The 24,954-nt window shown below is 44.1% G+C and overlaps 1 protein-coding gene and 1 pseudogene across 1 annotated transcript in view; one reads left to right on the forward strand and one right to left on the reverse strand.

Moving 5' to 3' along the window:
• The window catches only part of ATF2 (activating transcription factor 2), a 106,441-nt gene extending 96,157 nt beyond the window's left edge, over positions 1 to 10,284 (forward strand). The window contains exon 14 of the mRNA XM_059704021.1: positions 10,178 to 10,284. Coding sequence (XP_059560004.1) covers positions 10,178 to 10,269 — 92 coding nt within the window. The 3' untranslated portion in view covers positions 10,270 to 10,284. The remainder of the gene's footprint in view (positions 1 to 10,177) is intronic.
• LOC132238761 (lysosomal-associated transmembrane protein 4B-like) lies at positions 3,459 to 4,354 on the reverse strand (annotated as a pseudogene).
• Positions 10,285 to 24,954: the final 14,670 nt, after the last annotated feature.

The following is a 24,954-nucleotide window of genomic DNA, read 5'->3' on the forward strand; positions in this document are numbered from 1 at the left end:
CATAGTAAATTATACAACTTCTATTTCTTTACCCTCCCTCTCACTCTAACCATCAAGCAGGAATAGTTTTCTAGGTGCATGACCTACAGAGAAACAATTGAGATAGTTTAGAAAAAAAGAGGTTGTAGCTCAATTTTGACTTTCAAAACAGGTATTTTAAAGCCCGTGGTACAAAAATAGTAATGAGAGGCCTGGATCTCTACTGTCAGAACTAAGCACTTTAACATGAAAAGGATTCTTGCTATGCCTCCTAGCACTGAGAGGTAAGCTTGGACAATGATCACAAAGTGTATCAAGAACCATGGAGAAGAAAAAATGCAAAATGTGAGTACAGGCAGGCCCTGCATCCTGGTTTGGGGAGGAACTTAGAAGGCTTTGGGGAGATGAGTACTCAACACATGAGGGCCTGTTCCTTGACCCCCACTTTGAGGTCAACTTTATGATGCCAGGGAGTGACGACGACCAGCAGATAGGTTGGGAGAAATTCAAAGCAAATGAGGTTGTTGCTGCTCTCCAGCACCTGGCAAAGAATGCCGCTAGCCTCCTGGAGATGCCTTGTGTTTGGAATGGCGCTAGCGCAACAGGACCCCAGGAGGCGGCTTAGCCTGGACAGGACAGCTGTTTAGATGAGTGGCCCCAGGGCAGCTTCACAGGGGCCCAGGATCTCCAGAACGGGGCAGGACATGTAGCTAAGAGCTCCTGCACTCCAAAGGAGGGGCATGGAAGTGCTGAGAAACTTGGCAGCCTGGAAGAGTTGGTGTTTTAGACCATGGTGTTCCAGAGAACCTGAGGCAAGACTCACCAACACAGCGGCAGAAGCCCGTGTGCAGTGGTCGAAGGCCCGGGGGCTCTAGCTCACCAGGGGGACACGACCTCAGGGGATGCCAGCAAAACAGGATGACAGCTTCCTCGTTGCTGTTATGTAATTTGAAGTTCCCTCTGAGCCAAAATGTCAACTGGGAAGAAGCAGGTGGAGGTGGCAAATCTGCTGAAAGATGGGACGTCGTGCCAAACAAACACTTGGAAACTTAGCAGAGACTGTGCTTAGGAGCGAGGGACTTAGGAGAGGGGAGGGAAGAGTCCAGGCATGGAACTGCCAGGTCATGGAAAAACCCCTCGTGCCACGCATCCTCCAGAACTTTGTGCTTCCTGCTTTCTTCCTTGGTGTCCAACTTGCTGAGCTTCTACATGTATTTGTAACCAAGAAACCTGAGAGCTACCAAAAATGAGCCGAGTGCTGGCTCTCAGCAGACAAGCAGAAGGTGTGCAGTAATCACAGGAAAGCCGGCTCGTGCACAACCAGATCGGCAGCCCACCGCAGGTCAATGGGAAGCTGCCACTAGTTCTGTTACCCCTGGGCACTTGCTGCACTGTTGGCCCAGGGAACGCTTTCTCAAGGGCCCCTATCTTTGCATTGTTGCTCAGGAGTTAAAGCTGCAGGTGGCAGCATCTGAGTGGCGCAGCTGCCCATGCTAACTAACTCCCAGGGAATGGTGAGAGGGCGTACCTGTCTGCTTCAGGTGCTGTAGTGGGAGATCGTTCCCCACCAAGACTTATGCAATGGAAGACTCTCCTAATCTATAATAATAAAAGGGTAATATGCTAATTAGACTGGACATTCTTCTGAACGTCATTCCGGATGTCCTTCCGGACAAAGCTGGAGCCAGAGGGAAGCCAGTGCCGGCAGCCGGGGGAAGGAAGGCCTACTCTTGCACGAATTTTGTGCATTGGGCCTCTAGTGTAGAAGTAACATTCTGATGCTGGGTACCCAGAGGAACTAACAGCAACCCCCACCCCTGACCTTGGCTAAACCAGTGCAATCACAGCATCAGAAACACCGGGTAGGAGATGGAACCCACAACGCCGAGGCCTGCCTTCCAGCCTGAAGTGGCCTGGGAAATGCAGGAAGACTTCATGGACGTAGGTAGGAATGATTTTAAATGTGTTTCCATTTCCACTGGGCAAGGGCGCACTGCAAAATGCCTTGTAGGGAGTCCAGCTATCCCCTGCTTTTTGAAAGTTCATGTCACACCACTTTTTTGCTAAAGACCACCATTTAGTACCTGTTTTCATTAACAGAGAAACAGAGAGGATTTTCACTTTTACAAAACAGGCAAAGATTGCATTCAGCATTTGTTTGCACCGCAGCAGCAGGAGTGGCACTGTATTTACTGCATGTTAGTGTTATTTGATACAATTTGGTAGGTTTTTTAGGAGGGCTGGGAAGACTCTACATTATTTTCATATAAATTAATGGTAATTGCGTCTTCGCTTTACGCCTAATTCAAAAGTTTTCATGGGAAGCACTCTGCTTTGGATAGCAGGGGAACCGTACTTGAACGAAAGTCACGGTTGACATAAGAGGCCAGGACGCTGAAGCAGCTCTGAACTCTGAGACTGGGGGCTGGCCCGGGGAACTACCCGCGCTGAGCGCCCTCGCAGGCGGAGTGTGGACGCGGGGTCCACGGGCAGGTGCAGGTTTCCTCCCACTCCCCTCTCCCGGAGCCTTCCCGGGGCGAGGCTCGGATTCCCAGCTGCGCGGGATTAGCTAAAGTGGGCGCAGGTGCAAAGGCTAGTGTGGCTCCTCCAGGTGAGAGCGGGGAGGGGTGGTCCATCAGGGAGGCTGTTCTTGTGCGTCGCGATGGGAGACTGGAAACAGGATGACAGCCTTTTCATTTCTATCCACAGTTTGGCTCAGTGGATAGAGGGTTGGCCTGCGGACTGAAGGGTCCTGGGTTCCATTCCTGTCAAGGGCACATGCCCCGGTTGCAGGTTCGATTCTCATTGATGTTTCTCTCTCTCCTTCTCTCTTCCTCTCTGAAATCAATAAAAAATATATTTTTTTTAAAAAAAGACATATGAGGCACCTCAGGGCTGAGGCAGAGAATGTCTGTGGTTCTGAGGCACTTCAGCCTGGTGGCCAGAACAGAGGGCAGACGCCTGCCTGAGGCCGTGGCCCTGCGGGGGCCCTTCTTGGCCCTGGGTGTCCTTCCTCCCCTTTTCTCAGGCTCCTCCGAGGATCCTGTCAGCAGAAGAGGTTTCCTCAGCAGGTCTGTTCTTTCTTTTCTTTCTTTTTCATTTTGATTTTATTTGATACTTTTGAAAGAGAAAAAGGGAACAGAGAGGAAAAAATGTGACTAATCCCCCAACTTGGGGGCCTAGGGGTACAAAACCAGACTTCTCTGCCTCAAGGTCCACCCAGACTGCGGGGGAGTTTCAGCGCCCAGGGAGCCCAGGGAAGTTAACCTATCACAGTGCTCTAGCTAAAGCATATGTTTAAAACTAGAGAGGGTTTCAACTTAACACAAAATTTAAGTTGCAACATTTCAGCAACAAATAACTCAGAGAGGGCATCTCGGAAGAGAAATGAAAGAACTAATGCTGTGATGTCTGCAAAGCCAAGCTCTGCTCAGCTCTGCCCACAGTCAGGCTCAGGCAGATACATAAGGGGTCGCGGGTCACAGTGGCATCATCGTAGGGGGTAACAGCACCGCACCCCTGGTGTTACCATTGCTGGTAACATACACCAGGATGTGGGAGTTGTTCCTGCCGTTGAGGTATGGGTAGCAGATCCAAACGCAGCTAATCAAGTAACCCTTGAAAGCCAAGACAATGCTGATATACAGAAGAACAATAAGGACCAAACAGGTAGAATTCTCTGGCATGGCATCCTCTCTGCAGGGAAAATTAGGAGGCAGCTGTCCTATATACTCCTGAATGGAGTTTGGATAAACAGGCACAGTGATGCCAACCAAGGCGCTCAGAGCAAAATCAAAGATCTGGTAACAGAAGAATGGGACGATCCAGGCAGCACGTCGCTTGTGTGTTCTGTAAGCAGCCATTGCACGTATCAGGATCATGAGAGGAGAAACTGCGATAGCACTGCGCATGTGGGCATCACCCACCAACTCAAAGTCACCTCCCAGTTCCCAACTTGGAAAGTGAGCTGATCGGGGTCCGCCAGGGCGCTCAACCGAATCAACAGCACCCGGCATTGCTGATCAGGTACGAGACTCCGAGCAGGATGGTGCCCGGGCGCACGTGGCAGCACAGGCGGCAGCTGTTGGAGTAGAACCTCGACCATCTTCTTCGCTCCCGCAGAGGCGCAAGCGCCGCTCAAGTTTGCGGGACCCTCGGCGCGTCGCTCTGGCCGCCGCGGGGCTGCTGCTCCTCGGCCTCTCCAGCTCGGTCCGGCCCAGCAGGTCTGTTCTCGTCGCCTGCTTTCCTCTTGCGCAAGGCTTGTAAGTACAGCCCCGATCAGCTGAGTGCTATCTCTGCTCCAGCTTGAGGGACCAGTACCGCCTCCCACCTGCTGGCACCGGTCACCTTCGGGCTCCCTGTGCCTTCGGGTCATGGAGACATAGCCAGGCTGGTGTAGCACAAGTTGAGGCTGTGGCTTGGGGACTAAGTCACGGCTAGACGATGTCCATAAATCCCTTTGCAGTTGCTGCAGACAGGCTTCCTGCCTGTCAGACTGTGTAACGGCCCAGGGGGCAGGTTGGAGCTCACTGGTTAGAGAACGATGCTACTGTGGCCAAGCTCCCTGGGTCTCAACACCTTCATTCCTAGAGGCTAGCAAGCCCAGCCCCAACCGGCTTTCTTAGAAATACAAATTGGCTGTGATTAAAAATATATAAAATAACCTAGGTTTAATTAAATTCAGTAGGATGCACAAGTCAAGGGCAGAGCTTGAAGACTTTTTCTAGGTTTATGTACCTGTGGAAATGCCACCCAGATCCAGATATACATGTGATTAGAGTTGAGAGTCAATTCCCCAGGATGCGTGTGGGGGGCATCTAAGACAGTGGTTCTCAAACGTTTGAATCATCAGAATCACCTGGAGGTCTTGTTAAAACACATTGCTGCCCCAGCTGTTTTGGTTCAGTGGATAGGGCATCAGCCTGCAGACCAAAGGGTCCCAGGTTCAATTCCAGTCAAAGGCATGTGCCTCGGTTGGAGACTCCTCCCTGGCCCGAGCCCTGGTAAGGGCTCCTGCAGGAGGCAACCAATCCATGTGTTTCTCTCACATTGATATTTCTCTCGGTCTTTCCCTCTCTCTTCCACGCTCTAAAAATCAATGGAAAAATGTCCTCCGATGAGGAAAATTAATTAAATACCAAAAAACAGAAAAAGAAATACTGAATTCTTTAAAAAGAAAAACCAAAAACTACAAAAACAAACAAACAAAAAACCCCACATTACTGGGCCAAGGATTTGCATTTCTAACAAGTTCCCAGATCAGTGGTTCTCAACCTTCTGGCCCTTTAGATACAGTTCCTCGTGTTGTGACCCAACCATAAAATTATTTTCGTTGCTATTTCATAACCGTAATGTTGCTACTGTTATGAATCGTAATGTAAATATCTGATATGCAGGATGGTCTTAGGCGACCCCTGTGAAAGGGTCGTTCGACCGCCAAAGGGGTCGTGACCCACAGATTGAGAACCGCTGTCCCAGATGATTTGATTCTTCTCTTCAGGACCACACTTAGAGCTCCACCCCCTCTACCCGGGGACGTGTGTGTGTGTGTGTGTGTGTGTGTGTGTTTGCGTGTGTATCCACTTTACTCGCCCCCCCCCACACACACACACAAGGTGTATATAAAGAAGAAAAGCCCATTAGCAGAACAATTGTAATTTGTATGAAATAGCCAGGTACTTGGCTGATGGTCTTTAAATTCTGGCTTTCTGTTGTCTGACCCAGAACCCTTTGGTCAGTCTGTTTCCATCAAAGGGTCAACAAAGTTATGAACAGATTGGATCAGTACGTTGGCTCTCTGAGACTACGAGTGAATCAATTGGTACTCACTACTCAGAGCTAGAAAGAATCTGTATGCTTTCAAACACTGGAAGACTCCTATTTTGACAGAGAGGGGTATTGGTAAATTGCTTTGAGATTCTCAAAAGGAGATTAACCAGTGTTAAAATTTCAACTGAGTACATTTAAAGATCAATGTGGCTTTATTCAATGATTCATGAATCGGGCAGCATCCCATCTAGCAGATAGAAAGGCGTTCCCAAGAGCTACAGAAGAGGGAAGGTTTCTACAGGCTGAGAGGGGACAGGAAAAGGAGGGTTATTAGCAAAGAGTGGATTGGTTCAGGCTTAGGTAACCGACCTCTGGGGAATGGGAGAGGTTTTATTGGGGATTATCTCACTAGTGCTGACCAGGTAATTTCAGGTTGACTGGTTAAGGGTTACATTGCTGGGAGAGGGGCTGAAGATTGAGCTTAATCACCAAATGGCCAATGATTTCATCAACCATGTTTACATAATTATACCTCCATAAACACCTCTATGCCACGGTGCTGACAGAGCTTCCAAGTTGATGAACACGTGAAGGTGCTGGAGTGCTTTCCTGAGTTCTGTGAGCCATTCTACCCAACCTGGAATCTGAGGAGGGAGTTATGGGAACTCCTGATTGATAGCCGTTTGGTTGGTCAGAAGTACAGGTGACAACCCAGGGCTTCTGACTGGGCAGTCTTCTGGGGCCTGCGCTAGCTCCGGGTAGTGAGGGTCAGCATTGACTTGTAGATTACCCGGTTGGGAAGTGGGAGAATCGATGGGTGTGGGAAAAAGCCAACACATTTGGTGTCAGAAGTGTTGTGAGTAACAACAGATAAAGCACGTTTAATAAATGTAAAATTAACCACCTAGAATATGCATTTTTGTTTTTATATTCATTTTCTGAACCTAGGAAGTTTTTCATAACTTTCCATATATTCCAGATTATTTTACAACTATTTTATATTGCTTTTATGATTAGAGAAAGCAAACTCCAAAACAAAACAAAAAATTGCCAGGGAAAACAACAATAGAGGTTGAAGAGGTTTAAATGATTCACTGACTGACCTCTCTTGCTGCCTCTATTTGGATAAACAGTTGTAATTAATTAAGAATTTCTGTATTACAAGATATTTACTTTTCTTCCTACAGACACACATATATTAAAATGTCCATGGGCTGTTTTTCACTGCAATTTGAATCTACAATGTACAAGAAATAGATTTTTAAATAATAGTCTTTCAATATACTATCGGTATATATATATATGTGTGTGTGTATGTGTGTGTGTTTATGTGTACACATACATATATATGAAGAATATACATACTTTGTGTAAAATATATATATTCTTTTTCAAAAGCAGCATGTTGGTGGAGTAGTGTTTGGAAACAAGAGAAAGGGTGTGGGTTCTTTCTGTTCTAAAGAAAAGTTAAACCACTTTCGCTGTGGAGTAAACAGTAATTCTGGTCCCCCTGACTCATTTCCATTCCTTTGTGTTTATTTCGTGTGGGCTCTGCCAGCCAGCAGTGGTTCTGTAAGCAAATGTTCTGGCAACTCTTTCTTTAGAAAGAAATGCACTCGCAGATAGGATGTGCGCTGTTCGCTCTGTCTTCTGTGCCTCCAGGACTGAGAGGGAAGCGACGGAAATGAAACACAGCAATTAGATGAGTTCACGGCTAACCTCATCTCAGCATCACACCAGGGCAGGGCCAGTGCTTCTCCGGGTCCTTCCAAGGCTGTGGTGTGCGTCTGCGCAATAGTGAAGGTTGACTCGGCACTAACAGCATGGGCACAGGCCCGCAGACAGGACCAGCTGCGAACAATCTGCCCTGGGAGGCAGCCCTGGCTCTTCCCTCTCCCACTGGGCCTTTAGGGCAAAAGGCAAACACTGTAGCAGCTGCTTCTACTTATCAAAAGTTGCAATTCATTGGTCTACTAGTGTTTGGTTAACCTCTTTATATCTAAACAAAATTTCCGAAAAATAGTCACATCATTTTAGGATGTGGAATGAAACAAAGCGGTCCTGTATGATCCATCCCTCCCACAGTTAGGATTTTTTGTTCATGTGCCCCCAAACTATGTTCGCCTAGCATCTCTGGGGGTCAGGGACTTGCAGCTTTGCAAGGCAGCCCTCTCCATCACCAGACAGCCCTCGTGGGTAGAGAGCAAGTCCTTCCCCTGAGCCCCTGAACACAGTCTAATCTTTGAGTGTTTTATCATAGTCTTGTCATTCTACCAGCTCAAAATGAACTTGTGGTCAGCTCAGGGTCTGTCTTACCTGAACTTCGGTTAAATCATCTTAGGTCCAATTATTTGAGCAAGGGGAAAGTTTGGTGCAGAGTAATTTCAATCATAAGTGACAGAAGTCTGGCTAAACTAGATGAAGTCAGAAGGGGGATTTATTGGCTCATATAACCAAAGTATAAGAGGAATCCATCTTGGTTTCAAGGCAATAGGATCAGAGGCAAAGATGCTGTGGTTAGGGGGTGGGTGGGATTTGTTACCAGTGGAAGATGAGGGACAGCCTGCCAGGCCGGGGTCAACAAGAGCCACTGAACAGCAGATGGAAGTCTTGGTTACAGGCGCAGAGGCCTATTCTGGCTACCTCAAAGGTAAAGGAAACGCATTGGAAGGCACAGGTCGCTTGTAAGATCATAAAATCCACTAAAGAACCAGGGTCACTAGTTTGAGGGATCCAAGGAGCATGAGATGAACTGGCAGGTGCCTTCCCTAGCATGAATGAGCACCAACCTTCCCCCCAGCCCCATCATGTCTCTTTGCTCAAGATGTTGAGATGCCTCTGCACACCTGTTAGAATGGCTGAAGTGAAGAAGACTGACCATAGCAAGTGTGGACAAGCACATGGAGGGACAGGTCTCCTGCACTGTTGGCGAGGATGTGAAATTCACAACCACTTAACAAACACTTCTTAAAACTTTAAAAATGCATTGATCATCTGACCCAATCATTTTACTCCTAAGTATTTACCCACGAGGAACGGAAGCATGCGTGTCAAGACTTGTACGTGAATGTGTATAGAACTTTGTTCAGAACAGCCCCAAACCGGACACAGGTGAAATGCCACAATAAAAAGGCGCGAACTCTGATGCACCCAACGGCATGGGTGAATCTAAAATAACGCTGCTGCATGGAAGAAGCCAGTCCAAAGAGGCTACCCAGGCCACGACTCCATTTCTGTAAAATTCTTTAAAACGACCACTAATCTACAGTGGCAGAAAGGAAACCCATAGTGACAGAAGGAAGTCCATGGTCTTCCTGGGGAGCAGCTAGCTAGAGGAAGGAACTACAAAGGAGAATAATAAAACTCGGGGGATGATGGATAGGTTTACTACTTTGAGTGTGGTGATGGTTTCATGGGTACTCAGAGGTCTAATTATATCAAAGTGCACATTTTAAATATGCATAATTTGTCATATGTCAATTATACTTCAGAAAATCTGTTTAAAATGTTCTGTGCAGCCTAGCTGGCGTGGCTCTGTGGTTAAGTGTCAACCTGTGAACCCAAAGGTCATGGTTCGATTCCAGTCAAGGGCACATGCCTGGGTTGTGGGCTTGATCCCCAGTGTGGAGCGTGCGGGAGGCAGCCGATCCATGATTCTCTCTCATCATTGATGTTTCTCTCTCTCTCTCTCTCTCTCTCTCTCTCCCCCTCTCCCTCCCTCTCTGAAATAAAATAAAAAATATTTTTTTAATAAATAAAACGTTCTCTGCAGTCTCCACTATAGGCTTGGGGGAGAGGTGATCTTCCTCCTCTCCACGCCATCACTATTGGGGAAATTATGAAATGTGTGCTAATTTCTACACTTGATCTTAGCCAAAACGCCGAGAAGCGATAAATGTGTGCTAATTTCTTAGTGTGTCTTTGGTAAGTTAGTCTTTGAAGGTGTTGGCTCTAGTGGAGGTGGAATGCCTTGGGGGAATGCAGCATTTAGTTAGTTCATGGTTTCATACACCCAACGCATCCCTTCACAGGAAACTGGTAAATGACTACATCAGAATGTTTATCTTTGTAGGAACATTCAAAATCACTGAGTTCAACAGGGACATGTAGTAAGTGGGGGGGGGGGGGGGAAATTGAGAATCAAAGAAGTAATTTGCCTACAGTTATTTGGCTGGTTTTTTAAAAAATCACGATATAATTAATTAATTTAAAAATCATCTTATTTGGCAAAGACAAGCCCCCTCAAAATAAATTCTAACAGCAATCTTGTCTGGTTTTTTGTTTGTTGGACTGGTTTCTGCTTCTTCTGTCATCTCTGTGATTTATCTAATCTAGAGATACCCTCTCCCACAGGAAAAAGGGATGGGAAGGATGTGGCGGGCACTGGACTGCTAGTGCCTTTCTGAATTCAGCTGTTTCTCCACCAAAGGTCTGGACAGAATTCCTGGAACACGGTGGCCTGGTGGCGGCTCCCATCCTCGTGTCAATGAACCATCAGGGACAGTGATCATGTCTGGCTGATTCCCTCCTGTGGCCCGTTTTTGTCATGGGTAAGAAACAACAACAAAACGTATAACCAAGGGGAATTTCCAACAATCAGATAAACATTATTTAAACAGCAATAGTCATCCAAGTCCTTGAAGCAATCTAAGATGTAAGACATCTGGTTCATTTCAATAGCAATTTTGGTACAAGCTCAACTTTTTCCTTCAAATTTGGGAACAATTTTTGCAATAAAATATGGAATAAAACAAAGTGATAGTTCTATGGTATACCTGACACAAAAATGAATTTCAGATGTACAGAGCACTTAAAACCATAAAAGTGCTAGAATAAAATATAGACGGATATGGATTATACTTCTTTTATGGTGTATGTTCAATGCATGCCCTCTGTTCCCTTTAAGAGCTGCTCTTTCTCCACCATTCCCTGCTCAAGAGGAGCCCCCCAGAGCTTGTGTCTCTAACACTCCCTGGACACAGCTTATTCGTTTTTATTTTTTATTTTTGGGGGGAGGGGTCGGAGAGGTAGGCCTAGCTACTAGATGTGTAAATTAACTTCTCTTTTCCATGAGTCAAAACTGGGGCACAGAGCTGCTAGTCCACTTGCCAGTGGTGTTGGAACTGGGGTGGCCGCAGTGTGGATAAACAATTTATCAGAGAAGAATGAGGCAGATGCTTAGAGAAGCAGAGAGGAGAGAGCAGGTAAGCTGAGAGAAATGGGAGCGATGCTTTGGTTCCAGGTAAAGCTTTGGTTCCTGATTTCAGAATCTCAAGTGACCTAGTTAAATATCCTACCTCTAGGTTCCAGTTTAAATCACAAGTATTATAATAAATTCCCCTTTAGTGAAGCCAGCTTCTATGTATGCAAATAAGAAATCCTAGACTGAAGCAATAATCTTGGAAAAATACTTTCCAAGTATTATATCACAAGCAGAATCCATAAAGGAAAATATATATATATATATATATATATATATATATATATATATATATCCTCATAAAAATTAAAAATTTCTCTACTGAAAAAAATGATAAGCAGGATTAAATTAAAAGAACAATTGGGGACAGAGAACTACATTTATATGACAGACAAAGAGCTACATTCTTAATATCACTGAAAATTCAGAACAAAAGGTAAATATGATAATAGAAACATCAGCAAAGGTCTTAAAATAGGCCGTTCCTAATAGGAGAAATACAAACGACCAATTTATATATAAAATGTTCAAGTGCAAAAGAAACCAAAATGAAATACGCTTTTGGTCTAGCACAGTGATTTTCAACCTTTTTTCTCTCACGGCACACAAACTAATTACTAAAATTCTGCAACACAACAAAAAATATATTTTTTGCTGATTTGAAAAAAAAAAGGGGCGATAATTTTGATTTGTTTACACCAACGGCTATAGTTGTGTTGACTGTTGTCAATCTTTTATTTGACAATCTAAGGGGAAAGAGGTCAGTGCCCTTGACTGAATATTGCATATTCTCAAAATTCTTACGGCACTGGGTTGAAAATCGCTGTCTAGCAGATAGGCAGACTCCCACCTGTTTGCCACTTCCAATTTTGCATTTACTATAGTCTCTTCTTAACAGAGCCACCAGAGGACGCCCTTTGAACACATCAGAACGTGCCACTCTTCCTTTCCAGTACCTCTAATGGCTGTTCATCTGGTCTAGAGAAAGCCACGATCCCCAGGACCACACAGCAACCCCCATTACCTCACCAGCTGCATCTCTTCCCCCCCCCCCCCCGCCGCCCCCCTTTGCCCTCTGCACTCCAGCCTCCAGCCTGGTGGTCGTTGAGCACACCAGGTGTGGTCCAGCCTCCAGAACTTGCTGTTCCCTCTGCCAAAAATGCTCTTCCCCCAAATATTATCATGCCTTGTTCCTTATATCCTTTAAGTCTCGGCTGAAAAGTTACCCTCTCACTGTGCTTAAATGGATGCGCTCTCCCCCTGCACTGCCTGCCTCCCTCCCCAGCCCCTTTTATATGTCTCTGTAGCACTCACCACCTCCTGGTCCACAATGCAACTTACTTATTTTGTTAATTGTCTCTTCACACGTAGAATTTTAGCTCCATGAGGGCAGGGATTTATCCACAGCCCTTATTTAGTACCTAGCCCGGCGCACAACGGGCACTCGATAAACGTTTGTTGAGTGAATGAATTTTAAAAAGGATAACATTAGTGTTGTGCGGAGTCTGGGAAATGGTTACTTTCATACACTATTGATGAGAATGTAAGTTGGTGCAATGTTTCTGAAGGATGATGTGGCAATAGGGATCAAGAGTCTTAAAAATGTGCATCTCTTATGTAACAGTTTTACTTCTAGAGATTTATCATAAGAAAATGATATGTTATTTAGAATCCTTTTGGTTGCACAACACAAGAAGCCCCTTGTGCTAGCTTAAGTAATAATGGTGGAGTGATTGATTACAAGGATACATCATCAGCCATGTTACAAAGGAAGAAAGGGAGAGGCACCATGTGGGACATCTAGACATCTCTGCCACACCCTCTGTCTTAAGTCAGGCTCCCCAGAAAACATGGGGACAGATTTGCATGCAGAAAGTTTAGTGGGAAGTTTAGTAAGGGGGCGAGGAAAGGAGGACTGCGCAGAGGGCAAGGTGGAACTGGTTGCAGTTGTAATCAGTGCCACAGGCAATGCCATGGACTGTCCCATACTAAAGCCTTTGTACCCACATACCAACCAAGCATTGGATGTAGGCTGCTCACGGAGAGGGTGTGTGACCCTCCTTTAGTCCACGGACAAATCCTGGGGAAGTGCTGTTATGATCCATCAACAGCAGACGTCCCAGCATCAGGGGGAACAGGTGCCGCACCTCTGATGGGGACAATCTGGGCAGCACACCAAGCATCTACTCTATCTACAGAACTTAAAGTCTGCATCTTTCCACGCCTTAGAGTAACTGGAACCAGACACTTGGATGCTGTCAGGGCTCTCTCGTCCTCTCTCTTTTTTTCTCTGCAACTCTTTCACTCTAGACTGTTTTTGTCTCTTATTCCATGTGGTCAGAGATTATTTCCAGCAGCCCCTAACTCAAACATGATGGTTTCATCCTCAGAGACAGGGCAACTGAATGGCCCAGCGTGGGTCAGTGTGCTTTCATGCCCCTACCCCACGGCTGTGCTAGGGGCAAAGCCATGTTGTAACCATTTGGATTTGAGGGGGCAGAGAAGGAAAAGGGCACATCCATGCTTGCATGTGCCGCATCTACAGAGACAGAGAGAAAAATCTCAAATGTGAATCGTGGTCATTTTTTTTTTTTTGGTAGTGAAAATTAACAACGGTTTCTCTTTTTTTCATACATATTTTTGTAATTGTTATATGTAGAAAAATATGTAAAAAATAACATTTTTCTAACTGAAAACAGTTTTTAAAAGGGAAAAGCAGGCACATGTCTGGCTGTATGCACATAAAGCGCCACTAGCTATCGGGTATAGAAAAACTGTTTATATAAAATATTATTTTCTTGAAAGGGGTGTGAAAAAAATGTGGCTTGACTTTGCAAAGCTTATTTCACTGAACTGCAAACAAAGGAAACGTGGAAAAGCAGTTATAATTAACCTCTCTACATCTGGAGTCCTCTATCAGGCACTCTGCTCTAAGTACAAACCTTAAACACACCTTCCATTTGCTTTGCTGTGATATAGGCGCTGGAGCAAGGCAGTGTAAGCAGTGGCCAGGCTGTTACCAATATCCCAGCATGCTCCCCACTGGGAGGTCCAGCACATAGCAGCCTACTGGAAATCAATGTATCAGCTTTTATTTTACATTAACATATTCAACTTGCATTTGCTGAGTATCTTCATGCTGGAAAATATAAAGAAAAACACAATAGAACCCTACTCGTACTGAGCTAAGGATCCGGTATATAGAAAGGTAGAATGTGTGTGTGTGTGTTATTCACAGTGTATATATTCACAAACATATATTTTATATATTTGCACATATATTCAATTATAATAAAACGTAAAATGTATTTAGACTCATATTTGAGTTTGAAACACAGTTATCTGGTAGTTAAAAGAATGGGTTACTTCTGGGTGGGGTGGTTTCATGTAGAATTGCATTTTAAATGATTGTTTTGGGACCTCAGCTGAGCAAAATCATCTATACTAATAAAAGGGTAATATGCTAATTAGACCGGACATCTTCCAGATGACCTTCCAGACGTCCTTCCGGACAAAGCCATGGTGGAGGGGCTGAGGCAGAGGCAGTTAGGAGTGATCAGGCTAGCAGGGGAGAGCAGTTAGGGGGATCAGGCAGGCAGGCAGAGGCAGTTAGGGGTCATTAGGCAGGCAGGCAGGTGAGCAGTTAGGAGCCAGCGGTCCCGGATTGTGAGAGGGTGCAGGCCAGGCTGAGGGACACCATCCATCCCCTGTGCATGAATTTATGTACCACAACTTTATCCAATCCTCCATTGAAGGACACTTTGGTTGTCTCTATGTCTTGGCCAACTAAATATATATTTACTCTATCATTATATATTTTTTGTTTTGTTTTAATCAAGCATCTGTATCAGCCTATTCCTATACTGTCACAGACTGTACAGGCTTGAAAACTAAAAGCAGGTCCTAAAGAAGAACTGGCATTCAGTATTTTCAATGAAATGAAACTCTGAGCCCCCAGCTTGCAGGAGGAAAGAGCAGGGCGGAGTCTGAGGGCCTGGATGTCTGGAGAGAGGAGGAGCTGCAGAATGCGGACGCTGTGGAGCCTGACTCCTTACTGGAAGCAATGCCTGGGCTGACCCTGATTACAGTAAGACAAGCCAACACCCGTTTTTCCCTGAAGGAGATTACATTGTAACAAAGGGAAATGGAGAAATGAATTAGCTATTTCTTTCCATGAAGTAGTGGGATAAGAATGTCTGTTGAGTGATAGAAAGCCTTATGTTTCCCATCACCGTGGGGAGGGGTGCTTTTTGGACCCAAGGGAGACGGCTTCAGTTGAAGGGACAAGCTTGATGCGCCCAGGGGCTGGAAAGGGCAGAGAACCCAGAGGCAGGGCCGTGAAGACCGAAAGGGCAGGGCCGAGCGGAGCAGACCGGATGTGAGGGCCTTTCTCATTCTGGGTGTTTTCTTCTTTTTGTTAGAACTGGCACTTGATTTCACCCTGTCCCTGGAGGCCATCTTTCTCTAATTGGCATTGTTCCTCAGCGGAAACACGGGAGCACAGGAAGACATACCTAAGACAGCCCGCTTCCCTCACTGCTCAAGAGGTGTTAGGCCCTCACAACGTCTTTGAAGCCTAGGAGTCAGGCCAACCCAAGCTCAGAGAACGAGGAGTATTGATGAAGTCGCTCGTGGACACAATAGACACTCAATAGGAAGCTGTTTATTCTGTCTCAGATTGGAATTTTAAAATCTGGCACTCATCTGCTGAAGAACCTATTATCTTTGGACCCCTTGTCAGTCCTGGGCGAGCCGTGTCTGGGCATTCTGGGGGCACGGCTTGTCCAATGAGAGGCAGCTTCTAAGGACCCCTTTCCCTTCTCCTCTTCCTCTCTCTACTGCGTGGCCAGCTGGCTCCCACCAGACAGTGTTATCCAAAGAGATCTGAGGGCAAGAGCTGCAGGTTAACCCTCTCCAAGAATTTTAAAAATTTAACCCCACCCCAATTATCTAATGTTTCTTTCCTTGGGCCTGCACAAAACACATATAAAAGATTTTTATCAAAACACTTTGCAAAAATATTGAGTTCATAATAGACATGTTGTTTGCTTTATTAATTGGATTTTATCTCTTTGTGTAGCTTAGCTCCTGGCACATTGTCATCACCAATAAATATTTTGTCAAGTGAATAAATGTTTAATTTCTAAACTGGATTCAAATTGGAGCATCAACCCTAAACTCAATTATTTATTTATTTATTTATTTATCTTTATTAAGGTATTACATATGTGTCCTTATCCCCTCATTTCCCTTCCCCTCATGCCCTCACCCCCCCTGCTGTCTGTGACCATTGGTTATGCTTATATGCATGCATACAGGTCCTTTGGTTGATCTCTCCCCCTTACCCCCACCCTCCCCTACCTTCCCTCTGAGGTTTGACGGTCTGATCTATGCTTCTCTGTCTCTGGATCTGTTTTTGTTCATAAGTTTATGTTGTTCACTATATTCCACAAATGAGTGAGATCATGTGATATTTATCTTTCTCTGACTGGCTTATTTCACTTAGCATAATGCTCTCCAGTTCCATCCATGCTGTTGCAAATGGTAAGAATTCCTTCTTTTTTTACCACAGCATAGTATTCCATTGTGTAGATGTACCACAGTTTTTTAATCCGCTCATCTGCTGATGGGCACTTAGGCTGTTTCCAAATCTTAGCTATGGTGAATTGTGCTGCTATGAACATAGAGGTGCATATAACCTTTCTGATTAGTGTTTCTGGTTTCTTGGGATATATTCCTAGAAGTGGGATCACTGGGTCAAATGGGAGTTCCATTTTCAGTTTTTTGAGGAAACTCCATACTGTTCTCCACAGTGGCTGCACCAGTCTGCATTCCCACCAGCAGTGCACAAGGGTTCCTTTTTCTCTGCATCCTCACCAGCACTTGTTGTTTGTTGATTTGTTGATGATAGCCATTCTGACAGGTGTGATTGTCGTTTTGATTTGCATCTCTTGGATGATTAGAGACTTTGAGCATGTTTTCACGTGTCTCTTGGCTTTCTGAGTGTCCTCTTTTGAAAAGAGTCTATTTAGGTCCTTTGCCCATTTTTTGATTGGATTGTTTATCTTCCTTTTGTTAAGTTATATGAGTTCCCTGTAAATGTTGGAGATTAAACCCTTATTGGTGATAACTTTGGCAAATATGTTCTCCCATGCAGTGGGCATTCTTGTTGTTTTGTTGATGGCTTCTTTTATTGCACAGAAGCTTTTTATTTTGATGTAGTCCCATTTGCTTATTTTCTCTTTAGTTTCCATTGCCCTAGGAGCTGTATCGGTGAAGATATTGCTTTGGCATATGTCTGAGATTTTGCTGCCTGTGGAGTCTTGTAGGATTTTTATGGTTTCCCATCTTATGGTTAAATCCTTTATCCATTTTGATAAACTCAATTATTTTAATAGCAAAATATTTGTTTATGATATTGGGCTTATCCTATCTAATAAAAGAGTAATATGCAAATTGACCATCAATCCAACACACAACCTGGCCACCCCCATGTGGACACAAGATGGCCTGCAGGGGAGGACAGTTGGGGGTGACAAGGCCTGCAGGAAAGGACAGTTGCGGGGGACCCAGGCCTTCAGGGGAGGACAGTTGGGGGGAACCAGGCCTGCAGGGGAGGGCAGTTAGGGGGGACCAGGCCAGCAGGGGAGGGCAGTTAGGGGGGACCAGGCCAGCAGGGAAGGGCAGTTAGAGGTGACTGGGCTGGCAGGGGAGGGGTAGTGGGGGGCAATTAGGCCCGCAGGGGAGCAGTTAGGCATCGATCAGGCTGGCAGGGGAGTGGTTAGGGGGCAATCAGGCAGGCAGGCAGGCAAACGGTTGGGAGCCAGCAGTCCTGGATTGTGAGAGGGGTCCCAGATTGGAGAGGGTGCAGGCTGGGCTGAGGGACACACACCCCCATGCACGAATTTTGTGCACCAGGCCTCTAGTTTTTACAATAAAAGGTCCTCAATGAGCAAACTATATCAATGTAGTTGAATATGCCAATGATAAAAATGTGTCTGTGGCTAGACCTGTTTACAAAGAAAGGTGGTGTACTCTAGTTAACCAAGTACTGGAGTTGGGAATCCAAAGTCTTAGATTCCGAGGTCTACACCACCAGTTTGCCGTGAGGTTCAAATGGGAAGAGATAAGCACAGGATTTCACACCATTTCTGGCACTCATTTTAAACTGGGGACAAGCCGAAACCGGTTTGGCTCAGTGGATAGAGCATCGGCCTGTGGACTGAAAGGTCCCAGGTTCGATTCCGGTCAAGGGCATGTACCTGGGTTGCGGGCACATCCCCAGTGGGAGATGTGCAAGAGGCAGCTGATTGATGTTTCTCGCTCATCGATGTTTCTAACTCTCTATCTCTCTCCCTTCCTCTCTGTAAAAAATCAATAAAATATATTTAAAAAAAAAAATAAACTGGGGACAAAATTTATTAGAATTTTGCCTTAGCCATCTTTCTTACCACCTTACCTTACATAATGAATCCAAATTCCTAGTTGCCTCAATTACATGTAGAAAGATAGAAGGGCTGAGATAACATAATACACGTCAATGTGACAGGTTGGCCTTATACACACGTCCCCAACTTAAATGTTTAGCCTCTCCTCCCATGCGTCCTTGTAATAGCCAAATTGTCCTACCTGGCATTCTTCTCAGGATTTTCCACCTCTTTCCTCAAGAATTTTGTCATGCTTTTCCCTCACTTAAACCCCACCTCTTCCTTCCTTGCGTTGGCCTAATTTCAGTCCATACTCTAAGCACAGCTTCATCCCTTATAAAGCCTTTATCCATTTCATCAGCTAGAAATAATCTTTCTCTCCTCTGAATTTACACAATATTTCATCTGTACCCCTCTTGTGGCCTTTGTCATTGTCTTGTTTATATCTTATCCCCAGGGGTTGCAAATTTTTAAAGATTTGATTACATGTATGATTCATCTTTGAGTCTTTTGCCAGAATCTAGCACAATGCCTGGTATAACATAGGTACCCAGCTAATATTTGTTAATTGGGTGAAGGATGGATGGATGAATTCCAGTTGGTGCATTGTCCTAAATGTCTGATACAAGATCTATTTTACCGCAGTATACAAAGGAACTTTAGGAAAAATCCCTCACAGGGGTAGACAGGTTTGAGCTTTGATTGTGATTTTAAGCATAGACATATATCTCTCTCTTTTTCACTCTGTTATTTAATTAGAGATTGTGTAATTCTCTCCCAGAGTTCACAGCTATTTTGGGGATTTATAACTCACAATGTAATTAACTCGAGTAAGTCATCTTATCGTGGACACCCACATTAACCAGGAAAACCATGGCCATGTTAGGGAGATTTGATTTGTAGCCAAATCTCCTTATACCCCCTTGAAAACAAAATCTGGCAGGAATCCAACTGCTCAAGTCAAATAGACATTTAGCTACACTGTGCATTAGTTATGCCTGATGACCTCAGAAAAACACACAAATGGAAATGCTGGCTTAGAGCACTATAATATGATTGTAGTTCAGAACAAAAACGTACTTAAGAGCAGCCATAATCTCTGTATTTTATCTCCTGTGTATTTGAAAATGTATTTTAAGCCTATAAAAATTTCCAAAAGATCTGCTATACTATTTACCAGGAAATAAAGTATTCCTTTAAACATGCAGTCAAAACAAATGAAAGACAGACCTTTTTATCCTTTTTTTTTCTTTCTTAGCCATGCCAAACCAGAGGTCATTTTAACAAGTCAAAGTAAATTCTATCATAAAATTAAAAAAAAAATAGGACCTATGCTTTTAGAGGATTCTTACCTAAGGTTTGTAGTAACAGCTGTGGTTCCATCACCTACTGAACTAAATTTTCCTCTTCAAGCTGAGCAATTAACAAGAAATCTATTATCCTGGGTCAGGAATAGAAAACCTTTTTATTCTGCTTTTGAATTCAATTTCTCTCTCTCTCTCTCTCTCTCTCTCTCTCTCTCCCCCCCCCCCCCCACATACACACACACACACACACACACACACACACACACACACACACACACCCCTTCTACAAGCAGTTTCTTTTCACTTTGGAAGTGATATAAGGGCTGAGCAAGCACTGCTCAGCAGTATACAGTTCCTCAGTCATGCCCATCCCAAATCTGTGCCTGACCAGTCAGTAGCACGTCCTCATTAGCATAACTTTGGTGGGATTCTTTCCTGCCCTGTGTCAGGGAACTGAGCAGGTTTTCAATTCTTACCTATTTTTCAAATTTTACTTCGTTTCTAAGATCCAAGATCACTCCTATGGATATAGTTCAGGCACCCTCTGGTGGTCAACGGAACACCATTAAGTCTCCTCAACATTGCCTGAGTGATTTAAGCTTCAAGGCCAATTTTATAGCATATGACATAAGTATTCTTTTTGTTTTCTTAAATCTTTACGTTTAAGGTAAGTGTCGCCTCCAATACCTGGTATGTATATATGGCTTTGCCCTATGAAAGTGCTACCTACAAACCATGGAATGCCATGCCAATATCAGGGACAGTATCCATTAAGAAAGCCTCAGATAAAAGAGGGGGGAAACTCACCTGGATTAAGTGTTTGAGGAAAACATTGTTACAGAAACAAATCTCCTCTGAATAAATTCACATTATGGACATAAATGCTTCAACTGGTGATGTAAATATAGGCTAGGGAGAATGTCCCATATGGTGAATATTTTAAATAAAAAATCTGAACTTTAACCAGCATAACTGAGGAATAGAACATGTTCCTATCACATTAGCAGAAATATGCTTTGTAATTTCTTTTCTTCAACAGCAAACTTCTGCACTATTTTGGGAACTGTGCTAATAGTGCTGGGATTGCTCGTGTTCGAAGCTATGTTGACATGATAAAGTGCTATAACTTTAACTTGTTATTGTGAGGCAGAAACCACCTCATTAATTTCTACTTCATTCAACACCGAGGAACAAATCAATGTTTACCAATGGGAGTGAATCTAAAGGAGTAACACGAAGAAAGCAAAACACTTGTCATTAGTTTGAAATGTAGAAAGAAATTTTAAAGGGTTTTAAGTTCTGTTTAGTCAACAAAACTTAAAAATGAGAAACCATTCTAGTCAATTCGTAATGCATTTTTTAGTGCAGACTTTAAATGTTGATCCCGTTGAACCTGAAAAAAGGGTTGCTATCTATTCAATAAATATAAAGTTAGTATGAGATACTGTAGATGAAATCACAGTATTAATGTTTTAATAAAATAGGGCTTCCTTATTACACTAGGTATTTATGAAACTGTAAGGTCTGACTCAGACTTACTAGATATACTAGCACTTTAAATATACTAAAGAGTCAAATAAAAATGCCTTGTTTTACCCATAATCCAGTTAATTTAAATATTTTAAAATATCACAGCATGACAGCTAAATCTAAAAGGGACACTAGGGATAACCTAGTCGCATCCCTTCATTTTACAAATGAGGTGAGGACCCAGAAGGAGTAAAACATTTGTCTAAAAATGGAACTCGTTGGTAACAGAGCAAACAAATCTGGCTCTTCTGGGCGCTTGTATATCCAGCGCAAAATGAAATTTTGAGTGAAAGATAAATGCTTTGAAACATCAATTCATTCATCGCCCTTTCTTATAAACAATCTAAGGCACCACCCAAAATAATCACCCCAAGTGGTGAAGGCCCTTCCTCACATTGACTCTGTAGCCATAAAACTACTGCTTTATTTCCAGCTAAGTGAGAAAAGAAACACACTCTATTCCTCATCAGGTAATACGGCATTATAAAACCCAATGCTATTTTCAAGACAAAGCATTCTGATCAAGTATAGGAAGCATTTTGTTAGGCCGTGGTCGGCAAACTGCGGCTCGCGAGCCACACAGGGCTCTTTGGCCCCTTGAGTGTGGCTCTTCCTAAGCCTTAGGAGTACCCTAATTACGTTAATAGCAATGTACCTACCTATATAGTTTAAGTTTAAAAAATTTGGCTCTCAAAAGAAATTTCGATCGTTGTACTGTTGTTATTTGGCTCTGTTGACTAATGAGTTTGCCGACCACTAGAGTTGGGGAAAGCTGAGCAGAATAGCGGGAAAGAACTGATGTGACCCGGGTGGTTATGGGAAGGAGGGTAAAGAAGCCAGAAGATTAAGGATGGAGCTCACTTCTCATTAGCATCGAAGGGAAACCTGTGGATACAGGAACCTGGAAGGGAGTGTGACACAGAGAGGATGGAGGGACAATCTGAACACGGTAAAATAAATTACCACCTAAGTTTCTCTTTCAAGAATAGATTCACGTGGCCTGAATCTATTCTTTTCTACACTCACTGAGAATTTTCTCTTCCCTTCCAAGTTTCTTCCACACCATAGAGAACCAACACGAAAGAGAACGGGAAGAAGCGTCGGACCAGAGTTCATCTTGAAAGCCACCATCTCTGGCCTTGAGTGTCTTTGGTCCACTGATTTCTACTAAGGCCCATGAAGATTTTAACCAGAGAAGAATGATTTTATGGCTCATTGTGGAGTACATGAACATACTTCTTTCTATACCATTTGGGGAGTATGTTTTCTTTTTCTTTCTTTCTTTTCTTTTTTTTTTTTTTGGAGGGAGTCCATTCTCAATGTTTTTTTCCTTAGGAACTATTTCTTGAAATCAAACCCAATAGTAAAAAATCACCAGAAACTGCCGGGAGCCGGTCCATGCTTGCTGTTTCAAGGGACCTGGCATATATGGCATACTGTTCTTAATATGTTTGCTCACCTTCTTGGCACTATGTGTTTTAACCAAGGTCTCTGAGAAAGGTTGTTTCCCCAGGTAGGGATTTTCCCCTGAAGTTAGGGAGGGAATAAAACCCCTCAACTAAGTGCCAGGCGGGTAATTAATCCCTTTAACTACGAACAATCATGCTTAAACTACATAATCTTTTCTCCCTGGAATGGAGATAAGAAACGCCCTAACCTTTGTAATAGAGATTGATGGGATTGAGTCAACTGGTATAAATACAGATGTAACAAGACAGAAAGAGACAGAACTCAGAACTCAGAACTTAGAACACAGAACTCATGAGACAGAATTCAGAAGACAGAACAACTTCGCTGGAGAGAACATGGCAATAGACCCTGGACTGAACCTGACTATAGAACATGGCAAGAGAACCTGACTAGAACCTGGTGACTGAACCTGGCTGGAGATCTGAAGCAGAACCGCTCTGGAGATCCAGACCAGAACTTGGCTGGAGATCCTGGCTAGGCTGCTGATCAACTGAACGCTGTCTCCGTGTCCTTCCTTCTTCGCCGACTCCGTCCACACCTTTGGGGACCCCTGGACCCGCTGGGGTTGGACCCCAGCAAGAAACCAATGAATAGTTCAACAAAGTTAGATTTATTATATTCTCTCCCTTGTCTCCTCCCTCCTGAGTGATTGTACTAAACCAACCGATACTAAAGTTGCATATGTGATGAATAAGGATCATTTACAACAGTGGTTCAACCTTGGCTGCACATTAGAATCACCTGGGAATCTTTTTAAAATCCTGATTTCTGGGCCTCATTCTGGAGGCAGCCAAGGTTGAGAACCACTGAAATAGATGAACCTGGTGTTCGATGAATAGAGAAGAAAGCAAGAGACATGGCTGACAACCCAAGATTCCACGTGGGAATGGAAGGAGTGAAATAAGACAAGCCCAACATCTTATCTGTCCCCACATGTTAGTAGTGCCGAGTCATCACCCTATATGGTTTGGCTAAGTGGATAGAGCATTGGCTTGCAGAATAAAGGGTCCTGAGTTCAATTCCAGTCAAGGGCACATGCCTGGGTTGCAGGCTCGATCCCCAGTAGAGGGCATGCAGGAGGTGGCCAATCAATGATTCTCCTCACTGATGTTTCTATCTCTCCCTCTCCCTTCCTCTTTGAAATCAATAAAGAATATATTTAAAAAAAAATGAGTAAGAGACCCTCCTGTCCTTGAGGAGTCCACAATCTAATTAGAAAAGAGGATCAGAGTGATTATTTCCATCCAATATGACTAGAACCATGACAGAGATAAGCACAGGATAGCACTGGGCCCCAGGGGAGGGTACCTCACACAGACAGGAAAGGTAATTAGAAAGACTCTCCTAGAGTACATGCCCTTGACTGGAATCGAACCTGGGACTGTTCAGTCCGCAGGCCGATGCTCTATCCACTGAGCCAAACCAGTCAGGGCTGGCTCTTCTCTCTTCTTTTTCCCTAGTGGTTCTCAACCTTCCTAATGCAGCGACCCTTTAGACCCTTTAATACAGTTCCTCATGTTGTGGTGACCCCCAATTTCATTGTTACAAATTGAACATAATTGAAGCATAGTGATTAATCACAAAAACAATATGTAATTATATGTGTTTTCCAATGGTCTTAGGTGACTCCTGTGAAAGGGTCGTGACCCACAGGTTGAGAACCACTGCAAGAATGAAAGGAGAAAGGCAGAGGGTTTTGAATCTGTACCAAAAGGAGGGAAAAAGAACTCTACTTGGACACAGAGCAGTCCAAGTAAGACCCCAGAGGCTTGAAATAGGGTACAAGTTGGGGAATTGTGATGTGTTCCAACCATAAAGTGAAAGAAAGGATGGAAGGAGATGAGGTTGGAGAAAGGGGTCCCAGGCTGCCCTCACATGGAAGTCATTACAAAGCCTCTCTTTCCCACACTCCCTCCTCATTCTTTTTCTCCCTTTCACCAGGTTCATCTATTTGCTTTAAAATAAGCCCTCAATTGAAAATTGAAAACAATTGTTTTTGAGGTTGTTTTATCTTCCTTCTAAACAGCCCCGACTGGTTTGGCTAAGTGGATAGAGCGCTGGCCTGCGGACTGAAGGGTCCCAGGTTTGATTCCGGTCAAGGGCATGGAGAGGACAAGGGCATATACAGGCCCTTCAGAAATCAATAGAAGGGAATCACTTGTGGAAAGATAGGTGCTTGAAAAGGAAAACATGGCAACATTCAGCCCTATTATTTCAAATAGTATTTTGAACATCCCCTGGGATGCCTGTGTGTGTGTGTGTGTGTGTGTGT

This window comes from Myotis daubentonii, chromosome 7 (genome assembly GCF_963259705.1).
Source record: "Myotis daubentonii chromosome 7, mMyoDau2.1, whole genome shotgun sequence".
NCBI classification, from domain to species: Eukaryota; Metazoa; Chordata; class Mammalia; order Chiroptera; family Vespertilionidae; genus Myotis; species Myotis daubentonii.